The sequence below is a fragment of the Cucumis sativus genome, chromosome 5 (genome assembly GCF_000004075.3).
Source record: "Cucumis sativus cultivar 9930 chromosome 5, Cucumber_9930_V3, whole genome shotgun sequence".
Lineage (NCBI taxonomy): Eukaryota > Viridiplantae > Streptophyta > Magnoliopsida > Cucurbitales > Cucurbitaceae > Cucumis > Cucumis sativus.
Genome location: NC_026659.2, coordinates 1,384,640 through 1,400,594, shown reverse-complemented (window position 1 = coordinate 1,400,594; position 15,955 = coordinate 1,384,640). Strand labels below are relative to the sequence as shown.

The 15,955-nt window shown below is 33.4% G+C and overlaps 2 protein-coding genes and 2 non-coding genes across 5 annotated transcripts; 2 read left to right on the top strand and 2 right to left on the bottom strand.

Moving 5' to 3' along the window:
* The first annotated feature begins 1,655 nt into the window (after nt 1-1,655).
* TRNAL-CAA lies at nt 1,656-1,739 on the top strand. The gene has a single exon. It is a non-coding gene; the product is annotated as a tRNA-Leu (tRNA).
* Nucleotides 1,740-1,808: 69 nt separating this feature from the next.
* On the bottom strand, nt 1,809-1,880 carry TRNAG-UCC. The gene has a single exon. It is a non-coding gene; the product is annotated as a tRNA-Gly (tRNA).
* Nucleotides 1,881-5,024: 3,144 nt separating this feature from the next.
* On the top strand, nt 5,025-9,195 carry LOC101211429 (aluminum-activated malate transporter 9). The gene is made up of 6 exons (XM_004143913.3): nt 5,025-5,414; nt 5,555-5,695; nt 6,519-6,788; nt 7,503-7,651; nt 7,837-7,983; nt 8,469-9,195. Exons 1-6 carry the CDS (start codon nt 5,126-5,128, stop codon nt 9,036-9,038), a joined length of 1,566 nt encoding a protein of 521 aa, XP_004143961.1. The 5' UTR covers nt 5,025-5,125; the 3' UTR covers nt 9,039-9,195.
* Nucleotides 9,196-10,104: 909 nt separating this feature from the next.
* Nucleotides 10,105-15,081, bottom strand: LOC101212238. 2 transcript variants are annotated; one of them, XM_004143833.3, is made up of 3 exons: nt 14,891-15,069; nt 13,768-13,802; nt 10,105-12,741 (listed from the first exon to the last, which is right to left on the bottom strand). In XM_004143833.3, the coding sequence occupies exon 3, from the start codon at nt 12,412-12,414 to the stop codon at nt 10,402-10,404; it is 2,013 nt and encodes a 670-aa protein (XP_004143881.1). In that variant the 5' UTR covers nt 12,415-12,741; nt 13,768-13,802; nt 14,891-15,069; the 3' UTR covers nt 10,105-10,401. The 2 variants fall into 2 exon arrangements, with proteins under 2 accessions (XP_004143881.1, XP_004143880.1); XM_004143832.2 differs by lacking the exon at nt 13,768-13,802 and having other exon boundaries at nt 14,891-15,081.
* Between the last annotated feature and the right edge of the window lie 874 nt (nt 15,082-15,955).

Genomic DNA, 15,955 nt, shown 5'->3' with positions numbered 1-15,955 from the left:
GTTTCATTCAGCACAAAATCAAGCCTTTTCTGTTCTAGATGTTCATGAGAGAAACATAACATTCCGTTCCATTTTTTTTTGCTGTTTTGGCAATACCATGATGAGGACTCTAGAGTTTGAAATTTGAGTAATATATGAATTTTGCATTTCTAATTGTTCGAAGTACTATCATATGGTGGTGATTGGACTATATAGTGTTAAATACATCTTTTTTAAAAAATATTTTTGAACTAATTATTAAATGATTCTTTGTTTATAATATATAAACAATTCAGATGGCCTTAAGTTCATTGTAAAAGCAAAGACGAACATAACCCACCCTCGAAAAAAGAATATATTTGATTTCATTAGTAATATTAAATGTTAATACTTAATGGTATCTTTTCAACCACTAAAGCTCTATTTACATCATCATCAATAAAGTGAACCTCAACATGCATGAAAAAGGTCCAACATAAGGAAGAAGTATCACATCAATGTAAAAGTTGTACTTAATTATCATACACAAATTATCAATGCAAGTTTTCATCATACTCTGAACTTTATTATTTCTTAATGACTAAAGTAGGTAGAATCATATCTTTGAGTTGGAACGAACACTAAAAATGATAAAAAAAAATATGTTGTGTAGGTATTATGAGTTTTATACTTTTTAGCTAATTTTTTAGTCTTTGCATTCTCTTTGTTTACCAAGAACCCCAATAGTATTTTAAAAAGAAATATTGAAGTTTAGGATTGAAATGATTTGGTATCCTTGTTTAAGCATATTTTTTTGTTTGAATTAAATGCGAAGAAACGTATAATTTTGGTTGGAGAGACAAGTACAATTGAATTTACCACGTGCATTGGTATGATCATGTTCGGTATTAGAGTAAAGTTGAAGATATTAAATTAGTTGAAGATAGTAAATTTGGAGACACGAGACCAAAAAAAATATTAATTAAAGAAGAGATAGATCGAAAAAGAGACAAAGTTTAGAGGAAAAGAGATAAATGTTATGAAGTAGTTAATTTAAATATAGAGAAAAAAATTTGAGATAAGTTAGTAAGAGAAAACGTAAAGTTTCCAAAATAATCACACATATTTAAAAGAGAATATTAAGCTGGAGCAAGAGAGATTTTCCAAAATTTATCTCCAAGTTTTTTTTAATCTAAAAGCTTTATATTTTAGAGAAATATGACATGAAAATTATTATAAATATAAAAATTATAGAGAAAATAAATTCAAGGTTGATTGACGAAATGAATGTTACAATTATTTGTCAAATTTTCATGTTATAGAAGGAAGTAATTATTTAACTCATATTTGTTTAAGTTAAATTATAAGTTCCGTTTCCAGCATTCAATTCTCAGCCCGTGTTAAAAAATTCTCGAGACCATAATTTTTGTCTATTAAGTTTCTAAAGAATAAAAACGTAATTTCAATTTTACGTTCAATAGTTACTTAATTATTTATATTTTTTTTTATCTTACTAGTATCTACTAAATATAAAATTAACATATAAGAGATCAATTATCAATTAATTTTTTTAGAATGAATATATCAAGATCTAGTAACTATAAAATTAAAATTTGAGAAACCCACTAGGAGTTATTAAACTAAGAGTATTATGGTCTTAATGAACATATAAGTACAAATTCAATTGCAAAGCAAAAGTCAGGATGGCCGAGTGGTCTAAGGCGCCAGACTCAAGTTCTGGTCCTCTAACGAGGGCGTGGGTTCAAATCCCACTTCTGACATTCTTTTTGGTTTACATTACTATGTGGCTCAAAGAGACAGCCAACAGCAAACAAAAATTTCAAAATCATTGCGTTTGCCGGGAGTCGAACCCGGGTCTATTGCTTGGAAGGCAATTATCCTGACCGTTGGACTACAAACGCTATTGGTGATAAGACACTTAAAAAAGAAGTTAATTAAAATCAATTTCTTTGATTAAAAATAGCCCAAAATACTTTTCGAAAGATTTTATTCTAAAGTTTTTTTTTAGAGATATTCCGATGTCAATTGAGTTAGGCTAAGTTTGGAATTTTAAAATTATTAGCATTATTTTCAACTTAAATGATTCGATTTTTTATTTTTCTTGTGAGAGAACATAAATTATTTGATTTATTTGTGAACGTATATAAAGAATTGTGTGTTTTAGCCTTAGTTCATAGAATATATTCCAATATACTTTATACATTATGTATTTGAACACTAACAGGAAATAAAAGGCAAATTTTAATTCATTATTCCCAAGTAATTAATTGCATCTCCAATCTCCATTACTATTATGTTTCAATCTTTCAACAAACATCTTCGTCTATACTTTTTCTCTGAAAATATCCAAAAAGCATTGATTCCCAAAAGGAAAAAAAAGATTTGTAAATAAACAAATAAATAAATCAAAACCTAAAGCATAAATGAACCAAAAAAAACCCACATTATGTGTGTACACAAAAAAGGGAGCAAGATTTAAACCTTTTGATACAAAATAAATTAAAGAACTAATGTGAATATTAATAAGATAATCATAAGATACCTTTGAAGAATTTAGGAGAAGAATTTCCTAGTGCTACAATAATTAATAATACCTATTTATTTCATCCAATTATTTTGATACACACGTCATTAAAATATATTTAATTTTATTTCACAAGCTCTACACCATTCCATCGATGATCCTATTACACGAAATCAACAAGGAAAGAATATATATATATATATACATAAAAGAAAGAAACACACCCAAGTATATGTGACTCACTAATAGTTATATGTTGGCTACGTTCACATGGTAGAGAGAGAACGATATTATATTAGAGAAAACGTTTTTAGAATACAAATAACACGATTGAGGTTAGTGAATTTATATATCTCTAAACTCTTAGATCATAATTGTAAATAGGCATAACAAATAATAAATTCAAGACATTTCAATAATTTTCTTTTAACGTATTATTAGGAATTTGTTCTATTCTTTCTATTCGTAGGGAATAATATGAATAGTACTAAAGGGAGGGGTATGTAACTAAGGGGTGAGAGTGGGAGAGTAGAGTTTGTCTATAAATATTCCATGCTTCCCTAGCTACATAACATAAAGTATGAGGAATAAATTATCTTAATTATTTGGTTGCATTGGTGGACTTGAAATTAAAAGTAGCTTTGAGTTGAACTATCGTTCTTTCATTAGTTGTTATCTTTAGATTTTTGTCTATATGAACATGGCTCTATGTAGATGAAAACACTGTTACTATTTAAAATATATTGATCGTTTAACCTACTCTATATAAACATAGACCTTTCTCTTTTTAGTTAAAAGTGTTCTTTTATGCAAGGAGTGTGTTTTTAGAGGCTTCTAGCTAAAATATAACTATGATTTTTTCTTTCTTTATTGAGAATCAAACATAGTTAGAAGTTTCTATTCTTAGGAATTGTAGATGCCAAGAATATAGATGTTTGATATTTTTAATAACTATGTTTGATTACTTTTAGTAATTTTTTCTAAGGATGTTCGAGAATATCTAAATATTATCTATGTTTGCTTGGTTTAGATATAATTATGTAGAACACAAGGACCATCATACTCTAGCGACTGAAAGTACACCAAAGCGACAAGGAGCCATATCACACAGACCTCTCTTGAGTCTATATCAATGTAACCTCCATCTCTATCAATTTCACTTACGCAAATAGATGAATCATATCACTCTACTTCATAGATATTAAACTTATATTAGATACTTAAGAAATTAAATCAATTAGTAGATATGATACCTAGGGGCCTAGGGCACATTATTGAAGTACAAAAGTATAACTCAAAAGGGTATGATCATATAGAAAAATCTTTTTAGCCAAAATGATGCATGCATGCACGTAAATAAGTACTCAACTAATTGAAATATTAAATTAAGTTATCATCTCCCTCTCCTTTCTCTTGAGAGCTGTTATACTAAAAAATAAAATATAAAACAAAGAACTTGAAAGGAAACTCTAGATTTCATTGTGTATTGTGTAGATTTGATTGTGCTTTTTAAGTATATGAAATTATATAATTTTAGGTTAAACAGTTTATCTCCTTCCAAGAAGTTTTCTTCAAATTAGAATAAAGTTGAAAAAATTAAAGTAATGAAATTTATAGGGGTTTTTCCCTACAATCACACATTTCTGATCCAATTCTATTTTGATCGACATAGAGAGTGTTGAAATTTCATCATAATGCCCCTCTTCTTCCCCACCCACCACCTTGACATCATTAATTCCCATAAGCATACGGTTGTGTCATTGTGTAGGAAAAGGGCGTGATATACCGACTCTTTTTAAAAAAATTTAAAACATGATATGATATATATATATATATATATATCAAGTTGAGGGAATGGATATTGGGTAACATTAGCTATATCGTTGCAATAGGAAAAGACACGTTACTCGAGAATATAACGATGCAAAGACAAGTGATTTGTTTCTTCAAACATCCATTTTTTATGGCATGTGGTCTTAATTTACAAGAACAAAATTAATCTATTATTTAATTTCTATCTTTTTCAATTTGATAAAATTTACCATATTTTTTAGAAATAAACTTCAATCTCTGACATATATTAAATCATTTTTCTAAAAAAGAAGAGAAAAAAAAAAAGCCACAATTAGCTAAGAAAAATGTAAATAAAAAAGATTAAAGGGAGCATCTTATTTTGCAATAATGGTTGTTGATTCATTCTTGAAACATGGACTAACTATGCCCATGTTGCCACTAGTTGAAGATATTTTTCTAAGAGAGAAAAGCAGATGTCAAATGCAAACTCCCAAAGTTTTGTGAAGAAATGTGTGCATGCAAATAATATAGCATGCAAAATTATATTCTAATTCTCCATGTATAATTTTGATGCATTATTGAGTTTTTATGGGCATCTTCTTATCTCATCATTTCATTCATTACCTCTCCAATTTTTTTAATTCTTCCATTATTATTATTAATATTCCCCCTTCTTATAAATCAATGTCCATTTCCCTTGACAAAACATACAAAATCTTCCTCTAGATGCCATCACAAATCAACTTAAAATTTCCCTCCACTTTCTTATGCCCTTTAAATCTCTTCCTCTTTCTAAGACCAAAAATCAGTACTAGTTTGATTTTGAGAATGAATGAAAAAACGGGTAGTATCGTCATAGACATCATCGAAACAAAACTTGAACCTCTATGGGCAAAATCTGGTGGAAAATTGGGAAACTCGAGCACTTTGTTAGGGATTAGGAGTGTTTGGAATTTTTGCAAAGAAGATAGAAATAGATTATTATTCTCATTCAAAGTTGGTTTGGCTGTTGTTTTGGTGTCTTTGCTTATACTTCTTCAAGCACCTTATGATGTGTTTGGAAGTAATATCATTTGGGCTATCATCACCGTGGCCATAATGTTCGAATATACAGTAGGTTTGTATATATATTATAGAAACTGTGCATATTATATACTTCTTTTCTTTTCTTTTTTCTTTTTTCTTTTTCTTTTTAGATTTTTAGTGTAATAATTTATGATGTAACACTAGTTTTGTATATATTTTTTTTGGTCAAAGGTGCAACTTTCAATCGTGGTTTCAATAGGGCACTTGGAAGTTTGCTGGCTGGAATCTTGGCTATTGGGGTTGCTCAACTTGCTTTACTCACTGGCCCTGTTGGTGAACCCATTGTCATTGGCATCAGCATTTTCTTAGTTGGTAATTTTCTCACAAAATAGTGAACTTTACACACAAACCATAGTCGAAGTTTTGTCGTTTGACGTTGGTCTAGGTGGTCAAGTACTCTATTGAACCATGGTTTTGCTTATAATAATGAATTTAGCTTCATAGATTTAAGATAATTCAAGAAAATTAATATAAAAATTACCAAAATTTGGGGTGTTACAACTTATCAGTTTAAGTTTTTAGGTAATCAATCATTGATTTAATTAATCTAACAACCTTATGTTACCATCTTCATAATGTATTATGTTAAATCCATTTTTCGCTTAGTTCTCCTTTCCTTTCCTTTCCTTTTTCTTTTTTCTCCTTTGTTGAACTCTTTTTCCTTGAAGGGCTGACGAATACCAATGAAGTGGCAACCATGAAAGAGAATTCTTGAGTTCAAAAAATTTATTGAATGATTCAATGCCAGATAAATCAAACTTTAGTGACCAAAAATCTGTTTAAAATTCATACATATTTGAATTGAATCAATGATAGGTTTATTAACTCAATCTAGAGTCGACCTAGATCAACATTCCATCTAATAAATGAATACAGATTGCAACAATACAAAACTAGTATGAGTAATTACCATGAACAACTTCACTTTAGGGTTATAGGGTTAATTTTAAGCGAATAACAACAATTTCAAAGAACTTCAAATATAGAAGAATAATCCAAGAGTTTCATCTCTCCATTTTGTTATATTTGCAAATTTTCTACTGATATAGTTTGGATATGATTGAATATATAATTGTAATTATAATTATATGATAGGGTGATGATCATAATGTTTATAAATTTGAATGAACTTCAGGAAGTATAACAACGTTGATGAAGCAATGGCCAAGGCTAACTCCATACGAATATGGATTCAGAGTTATACTCTTCACTTATTGTTTGATAGTTGTTTCTGGTTATCGAATGGGGAATCCACTTAGAATTGCCATAGATCGTCTCTACTCTATCGCCATTGGAGCACTTGTTGCAGTTTTGGTAAATGTTCTTGTTTTTCCTATTTGGGCTGGTCATCAGCTCCATAATGATCTTGTCAATGCCTTCAACTCCATTGCTGATTCACTTCAAGGTCTGTATCATCTTCACTTTCACCTAATACTGTTCCATTTCCTTTGATAAAGATGTTATGATATGTTTGTGCAAGGAGTTATGGTTATTTATAATAATTTGTGTTCGGATAAAATATTTTAGTTTGAAAAAACAAAAATAATAAACACCGTGAAAGCAAATGTGTTGATGGTAGGCGGGTAGCTAGCTAGTTGGAGAGTACAAACTAGTACTTATGATACTAAAATATGGTTATTATAGTCGTGGATAACATTTGTTCCCAAAACACCCCTTCTTGATTTTGTTTTGAAATTTATGTTCTTCGAACATATTTTAGAGTAATTTGAATTTTGTTAACTCAAAATAAATTTTAATGATGTTAAAATTGTATTTAAATATCGAAATTGATATAATAACTGTGATTAGTTATTTTTCTTTTACTATCTAATTTCTATTAATGTTATCAAAAGCAAGAAGACAAAGTTTCAAACAAGGTTTTCTTTTACTAATTTGGTTGAATTATTATTATTGTTATTTAATCTCTGTTCTTTAAAAAGATTCAAATACAATATCTGGTGTTCTCAACCTATCTATAGGAGATTTGAACACTTTTTTGAACTTTTGATTGAGAACATTACATATAACTTTTTTTTTAAGAACGTTTGCAACTATACTCTTGTCAATACAGTAAAAGAAAATGTTGTTGTAAGTTTGTTTGAAGTATAAAAATTGACAGAATGTGTGAAGAAGTATTTAGAAGATGAGGAATGGAAAAACATTGATCAAGAAGTACCATTGAAGGCTGTAATGGATGAGTTCCCAGATGAACCTGCCTACAAGAAATGCAAAGCCACTTTAAACTCTTCTTCAAAGTTTGACACTTTGGTATATTATAATACTTCAACTTCTTTTTATTTTTTTTCATCTTTTTGAAGTGATTCTACTCATCCACTTGTAATGCTGTTATTTAGAAGATGATTCCGATTAACCTCGTATGTTTATTTATTTACCAAACGAATAACATCTTCAAAACTTCAAAACCACTAAGAAAGTTAAACGAAACACGGCAGGCGACATCGGCAAAATGGGAGCCGCCACATGGTAGATTCAAGCAATTCTTTTATCCATGGACAGAGTACGTTAAAGTTGGAGCAGTTTTGAGATACTGTGCTTATCAAGTTATGGCTCTTCATGGTGTCCTCCACTCTCAAATACAGGTTTTTTTTTCAAAATTTATGCTTCTTTCCTTCCTATTTTAGTTTTAGTAAAAAAAACCTAATTTGGTTCTTGAAAGCAACATCAGAGAGTAGATAATAAAACATGAAATTTTACATAGATATAATAATATTAATTTTTTTAAAAAAAGAAGTTGGAAAAGAAATTTTTTATACATGTGAATGGAAATGATGGGACTAAGTGGGGGTGGAGAGGGAACTATTCTCTCATACAAAATGATGAATGAATATGGATTCCAATTCAGTATTATTTACTCATTTCTTTTAAATGCCATCTAGTAGATCTCCATACATCCAATTGTGTTGTGTACCTGATAAACAATATTTGAATTTTCAACTTTTTTTTTTGTTTGATACTACAGTAGTATTAATATCAAACAAAAAAACAAATGTAAAAATTATAATCCTCAAGATCAAAAGATCTCAAATATTTGTTGATATAATCTAATCTTATTACACTACTGTAGGCTCCATATAACCTCAGAATCACATTCAAATCTGAGATTCAAGATGTAGCAAATCAAGCAGCAGAGCTAATGAGAAGTTTGGGCAAAGACATCGACAACATGAAACAATCCATCAAAATCTCTCACCTAAAGAATGTTCACAGCACAGCTGAGAAGCTCCAACGCGCCATTGACACTCACTCTTATCTCCTCACTCCCACTTGCGAAACCATAGGTCTCTCGACCACCTCGTCGAGCAACCTCGACAATCTTCCAAGCTTGTCAGCTGAGCTCGACAGCAATGGCTCCAAGAGAAGTTTAAACAAGCAGGATTCTCATGGTGTTGATTTGGTGAGGAAGCAGCAGTCGAGAAGGCAGCATTCGTGGCCGTTGAGGGAAATGGACGTGTTCGACGATGGCAGGTGTGTTGCCATCGAATTTCTGCCGAGGATGAGGAAGTTGGAGAGCACTGCAGCCATGTCACTGGCTAACTTTACTTCCTTGCTCATTGAGTTTGTCGCTAGGCTTGACTATTTGGTTGAAACAGTGGATGAGCTATCTAGGATGGCTAAGTTCAATGAAGAACATTGATAAGTGGGGATAAAGTAGAAGCTCATATTTGAAATGAGATCAAATGATTGAATATGTTAATGTTGTAAGAGAAAGTATTTTTTTAGCTTGACAATATTCAAGAAACATGTATCAAAATCCATATAACCTTCCAATGGAAATTGTTACACTTTCTTCTCTTCCTTCCCTTTGCCTTTACACAACTAAACCAAATTAGAACGTGTTTGGGGACTTTCTAAGTGTTTATATATATTATATATACAAATTAGCGTTTGTAAGTGCCAAAAAAAAAAGTGTAAACACTTGGATAATGGCCTTTATGCTTCCTCAGGCAACTATAAATATCCATGATCAGAAAAGGAATGTATAAAAAATTTAAATGGTTCTATAGAACTCTAAACTTTCGTACCACTGAATACGAGAAAGAATAACGAGCAAAAGCAGAAAAGGTAAATCAAAGCAAAGAGAAATTCCAACTGTCTTCACACATACACTTGACCTTGACTATTTTTAACGGAGAATCACCGGGTCCTACTATATTTTGTTGTCAAGGTAACACAGAATATTAAAACTTATGTCACCATAATACCTCTACGAGACCTTTGCTATCAACTCATGGTCGTTCATCTAGCATATGTATAAACCAACTAAACCATTTAGAAAATAGAAACTAAGCATTAAAGAAAATAAAAACTGCAGAAAGAAACCATAAAAATGACATAGAGAGAAAACCAAAGAAACGCTGGGAGATGAGCTGATTCAAAACAGTCTAACCATGAACAATGTTTGTCCTAAAAATAAGCCAACTAAAAAGCACAAAGGCCAATTTTTCAAATTTCAATGTAATCACGAAGTTCTATGATATAAATAAAATAATTAGAAGAAACTACCCATCATATGAGCACGAAGGGACTACCTACAGAGTGCACATACATATCTTTATTCAAATATTTTCATCCATCAACCATAACCAACAGTATAGTGGCTTAATGGACAATATCTAGTTAATTCAAAATTTTGATCCCAGTTAAGAGGTTAATGGCCATGATGAGACGAGAGAATCAGAGAGAAAAGAGAGATAAAACGATGACCACAGTAAAAGGGGTTTTATCCATAACCAGAATGACAACATTAACAAACCTACAGGTTGTTGACCTGTATTGATAGCCTGTTCGACATACATTATCTAATAAGTATATACAAGAAAGAACAAACCAACAACCCAATACTTAGAATTTGCCCCCCTCAATATAGAGCACTCTTAAGGAGTCTTTCCATTTGGACAAATAACAAGCTTTATAATTGACAGATACTAAACAAAGAGAAAGAGACCAACATTACCGACCAACAATGGATGGACCATAAAAGGAAAGCTGAGATTGCTTCACACCCAACTACGAGACATGATGTGATGTTCCATTGGCTGATCAGGACCAGAAACTGCATTTCTACTGGTTGATCCTAGTCCTGAGCTGCAAGCAAGCATTGCCAACAAACTTCCGCCATGCACTCTACCTTCAGGAGCAAGAACTGATGTCGATGGTTTATCAGCTTCACTGCCTGCAAAGTGCTCAAGATTTGGACCAACTTTGCCTCCTACCTTGATAAGATCTTCATTCATGTAATCTTCCCCAACTATTCCTTTCATCTTCTCTGTCTTGCTGAGATTAGGGTCCTGAATTATAGGTCCGATTGAGACACCCCCGTGAACCCTCTTATCTTGCACAAGGCCACTATGAAGTGCACAAAGACCCATCTTTCCTCTAGCAAATGAATTGCATGGGCAACAGGGTTGTGTGCCATACTCAGACCCAGGATGACCCCAAGAACATCTTTTTCCTCCACCATGTGCCTTGCAGAAATCTGTGCTTCCTTGTGCACTCTTGCCGCACCCTTCAAACTTGCATCTCTTTCCCCCACCATGACGCACACAATAGTCCGTTCTTCCCCTAGCACTTTTTGTGCACTCAGGAACAGCACATCTCTTGCCCCCACCATGAGCCACACAAAAGTTGGTACCCCCATGGACACTTTTTGTACAAATGCCACCTCCCTGGAATCCACACCGTTTTCCACCACCATGGCCCTTACAAAATGGGGTGCTCCCTTCAGCACCTTTGGTACAACCAGGAGCCGTACATCTTTTTCCCCCACCATGAGCCTTGCAGTACATAGTGCTCCCTTGTGCCCCTTTAGTGCACCCAGGTGTTTGGCATCGCCTACCACCACCATGAGAGATGCAAAGACCAGAGAGGCCTTCCGCACTCTTGGTGCAGTTTTCCTTTTGACATCTCTTGCCACCACCATGACGAATGCATAATCCTGATTTCCCTCTTGCTGCTCGAGTACATCCTTCACGGTTGCATCTTCGACCTCCACCATGGGCAATACAATAGTCTGTGCGTCCTTCTGCACTCTTGGTGCAACCCAAGTGTTGACATCGTCGTCCACCTCCATGGGCCTTGCAGTATACAGTGCGACCCTCAGCCCCTTTATGGCATCCCAGTTTTTGACACCTCCGACCACCACCATGTGATATGCAACGGCCAGAAGCACCTCTGGCTCCCTTGCCACATCCCTCAACTTGGCATATTTTAGAATTACTGCTACGATTAAAACGCTGCTGTTGTGTTATCCCGGAAGTACAGGTGACTGAGCTTTTTGGCATGGTTAAAACGCTCGAGGAAAGGTCTGGAACATTGGCAGGCGGAATCATTATCTCAGTAACTGGGGGGAAAATGTAGCCAACCTGAGGATTCAATGAGGTAGGCACGACTGGCTGCGCAGTTCCTGGCTTCCAACAACAAGATGTTTCTCCATCATCTGTGTTCGAGGTTTCAACAAATGTCAATGGCTTCTCCATTGACAACTGAAGTGAGGGGAAACCCTGATAAATTGAAGTGACATCAGATTCAGATGGCCCAGTTGAGAGACTTAACTCCAAGTCAACCTTCGGTTTAACTTTCTGTACTTTAAGCGGCTTACTGGCAGGTTCTTTGGGGCTAGCTACCCTATCGCTACCAAGATTGAGAGAAAAATCCAGATCAAGTGCCATTGAGGATTCCTCATCGGTTTCTTTAGCAGAAGACACTCTGGTGCATGCAGTTCCTGAACTCCCCTTGCTGTCAGAAGAACTTGAGGAATGAACAAACCCAAGAGATAAGGAAGACCCAACTGACTGACCACCCATGGATTTCTCAACCAAACTCCACTTCCTTTTCATCCCATTTGATATGGATCCACAGGGAACTGAAGATCCAGTGGAATCAAGTCGAAGAATGGTGTCTGCACTGTCTTCAGCTCCAGTTTTTCCATCTTGAAAAGACTTTCCCAAAATCTTAAATACATTCAACGAATAATTGGCAGCAAAATTCAAGTTCTGGAAGCTTGAGCCCATTAAATTACAGCTAAAATATTGTTACCGAGACCAAATTATAATTGAAATAGACCAGCCTGCCTGACTTCCGGGATTTAAAAATGAAAAGCTATGGAACTAGTTTTATCTTATTTTCTACTATGTTGAGAGAGAAAAAAAAGAAGAAGCTAAGGAACAAGGATCAATTGTTTCTGAAAACGATCCCACCCCCACTAACAAATCCTGAAGTGTCACACCGGTCCATCTTTTAGAATTCAATAAGACCTTTAAGCGTATCAGATGCACCAAATATTGATCAATCCAAGGAAACTTGAAACTTCTAAAGAGGCGTATTGGTTATCAATCAACCTGTACACAAATAACACAATCGATTAAAATGTTTACTTAAAGTAGTAAAAAAGAATCATATTACTAAAAATACCAGACTCCTCCCAAAATCTATCCCCTGATCTATCATTCATTATATTCAGGAATTTTAAACGGAAACAAAAATGACACAAAAACAGAATAATTTCAAAGACTTGAACATCAAGGGATAAACAACCATTTCAATTTGAGTAGTCCTCGCCTTGGTAGCGTACGGATCTTTTCCAAATCTAACAAAACTTAATTTGTCCCACTTTAAAATCATAGCAAGCCCACTTCTATTTGGAGAACAACAAATACCTAATCTCTCCACTACATAAACAGTTCTTACAAACAAGAAAAATGCTTCAAAAAGTTTGGACCCCAGAACAGGCTCTAATCATAGATAAACAAGAAACAACTATATTGATGATTTCATATTCAATTTTTCAGATGAATAGGAAAGAAAATAAGGGAAATAACAAAACACTGATTGTGATGGACAAAGTATAATACGGTGAGATTTTCAGTCAGCAAAGATAACAAAAATTCTCAAATGGTTGTATATCTTTTGGTAAATAACTCCCACCCAACTCCCCTAACACACACACACACACACAAAGTAGAATAAAATAACTATGCTAATGTGTTCTAAAAGAGGGAATAAAATAAACATGAAGGGAGATGGTTAACTGCTGTCATACATCAAGCAACCATCATTAACTGAAGAGAAAATATATATGGAAAGGTTAAGATAGAAATCGAAAGAGCAAAACTGCAAACGGATCGATGCACACTCGAGCAAACAGCAGGATTCTGTAGTTAGCAAGGAGAACAATAGCGTATCCTTTTTCCACATAAATGATACAAAATTTTGAATAAAACGGAATTACAAAGAGTAGAGACTTCAACTTCTTTTCTCGATGGGGAAAAAAACTAAATCAGTCTAGTAACCTATTGGCGAAAGCAAAAGAAGATCCTTGGTTCGTATAACATTAACCAAAGGAAAAAATGTATTTAGCAGCTCACTCTTTCTTGAACACTTCTGAGACGGTAAGGATCAACTACAAAATGAAAAAAAAAATTATACAGGGGTTGTGACAGAAAATGAAGGGAAAAAAAAAACTCAGACCAAATATTAAATAAACACCTCCACTTATTGCTATTTTCTCATTGAGAAAGCAACCAATTGCTTCTATTCAAACTTTTCTAGAAAATCAAGCTGATAACAGTAAACAGACAAGCGAATAACACAAAAACATGTAGAAGGATCCTAGAAAGTACCTTAAAAGTACAAGAAAAATAATTAAACAACCAACCAGCCAACATCCCATAATTAATACACCGACTATTTGATTGCTGCAATAGTGCAGATGTGTGAGACATGAAATCTCACTAAAGACGTAAGCCACAAACAGAGCATCTTAATGCTACAATTTCGAACTTGAATATCGTTTTTTAAACAAAAACGAGGGGAGGTAATGAATTTCGACTTAATTATCTTCCAAATTTCTAACCGAGAAAATAAAACAAAACCCCACTTGTTCCTTTAATCAAAAACAAAAATTTGCTCGACGATATGTCAAGAGTGAGACCAAAAGAGTAGATTCGTCGACATTTCAAATAAAAGCTAGCTCAATGATGGGTAGAAAAAGAAAACAATCCGCGATTGGTTGAAGTACATCTGGAGCTTCACAGTTCATAATTCACAAATCCTCAGCATAACACAACCAAAACCAAATCCTATGCATGTCAAATTCAAACCCACAAACAGAGATGACCAGAAAGAAGGAGAAAAAACAAAACAAAACAAACCCCCAAATCATAATTCAAACCGCTTTCACTTGCAGGGTCCACGAATCCAGAAGATTAAAAAAGCAAAACAGAAGAAAAACAAACAGGAACTTCTTCATACACGAAAACCCCAATACCTTTCATGCTTCAAGCAACACAAGAACAGGAGAAAAAACAAAAGAAACACAAGAAACAAAAAAACAAATCAAGACCGAGAATTCAAGGGAAAGAGAGAAAGAGAGAGGAGACGGAAAGAAGTTGAAAAAAAGCAAGAAAAGATAGAAGAATGAGTGAAATGATTGAAGAAGAGAAACAGAGGAAGGAGAAGGATTAAGTAGTAGAAGAAGAAAAATAGAACCTGAGAGTTGGATCGAAATTCATGCGGCGATTTGGGTAAGAGAAGACGGAGAATTTAAGGGGGGAGAGGAAGGCGCCGGCGGAGAAGGATGGAAGAGAGGGATTAGAGAGGCAAAGGGTTAGATTGAGAAAGAGACATACAAAATGCATATACACAGATAGAGAGATGCTCGAAACGAGTGGATGTAACGCGCATTTTGAGGTGAAGAGCCTGCACGTTTTAACCACCTAAACCCGGTTCGGTTCTTTCTCAACCGGTAACCCTTCGTTTGTCCTTACCCACGCGCCTAATTTCTATTATCATTTCGTAATAATTATCAGCCTTCCATTTATTTTGTTTTTCTTTTCATTTTATTTTTATAGGTAATTCTTTTATTAAATGGACAAATATATTTGTTAAAAGCTATTATAGTTTGCACGAATCAAATCAGCCAGAGGTTTGTAATTCTAAAATTCATGATTGGAAAATGAATCTAAAAAATATGAGAAAATAACATACGTAAAATGAAGCTTTGAAGATCAGTGTGTTAGATGTTCAAAGAAAGCTGTGACACGATCAAAATGGAATCTAATAATTTAACAGCTAGGAGACTATTGAAGGTGGAAAAGGCCAACTTTACTATTGCAAGGTCCTTTTTGTTGAAGAGATTTTCGAGTTGAATACTTTGGTAGGACGGTGGAGCAATTACAATATATTAAATGTTCACAAAATCATGTGGCAGACTACTGATCTTTTGGGTGCTTCAAAGGATTTGTTCCCAACTGTGGCACAAAGCTTTCCATTATTGGATCTGCCATAGATGGATTATAAGCTTTCTTAATTTTCATATGTATGATCTCATTTTTAAAAAAATAATTATCCATAAATTTTTTTTTTTTCAATAAGAGAGGTTTCATTATTTTCCTTTAAAAATTATTTTTTAATTTAACCTTAATTTTAATTACACTCCGTCTAATCATAATTAATATTAACTTAATTGAGGAAATAAATCAATGACATCTCAAATTTATTATTGTTCATCACTATAACTTAAAACACGTCTTCCACTAAACGTTTGCTATATGT

Excerpts from the sequence above, each read along its gene's own strand:
- LOC101212238 (XM_004143832.2), bottom strand. The coding sequence starts at position 12,414 with ATGGGCTCAAGCTTCCAGAACTTGAATTTTGCTGCCAATTATTCGTTG.
- LOC101211429 (XM_004143913.3), top strand. The coding sequence starts at position 5,126 with ATGAATGAAAAAACGGGTAGTATCGTCATAGACATCATCGAAACAAAA. Across the intron at positions 5,696-6,518 it reads CATCAGCATTTTCTTAGTTG|GAAGTATAACAACGTTGATG; the intron begins GTAATTTTCTCA and ends AATGAACTTCAG. Across the intron at positions 6,789-7,502 it reads CATTGCTGATTCACTTCAAG|AATGTGTGAAGAAGTATTTA; the intron begins GTCTGTATCATC and ends AAAAATTGACAG.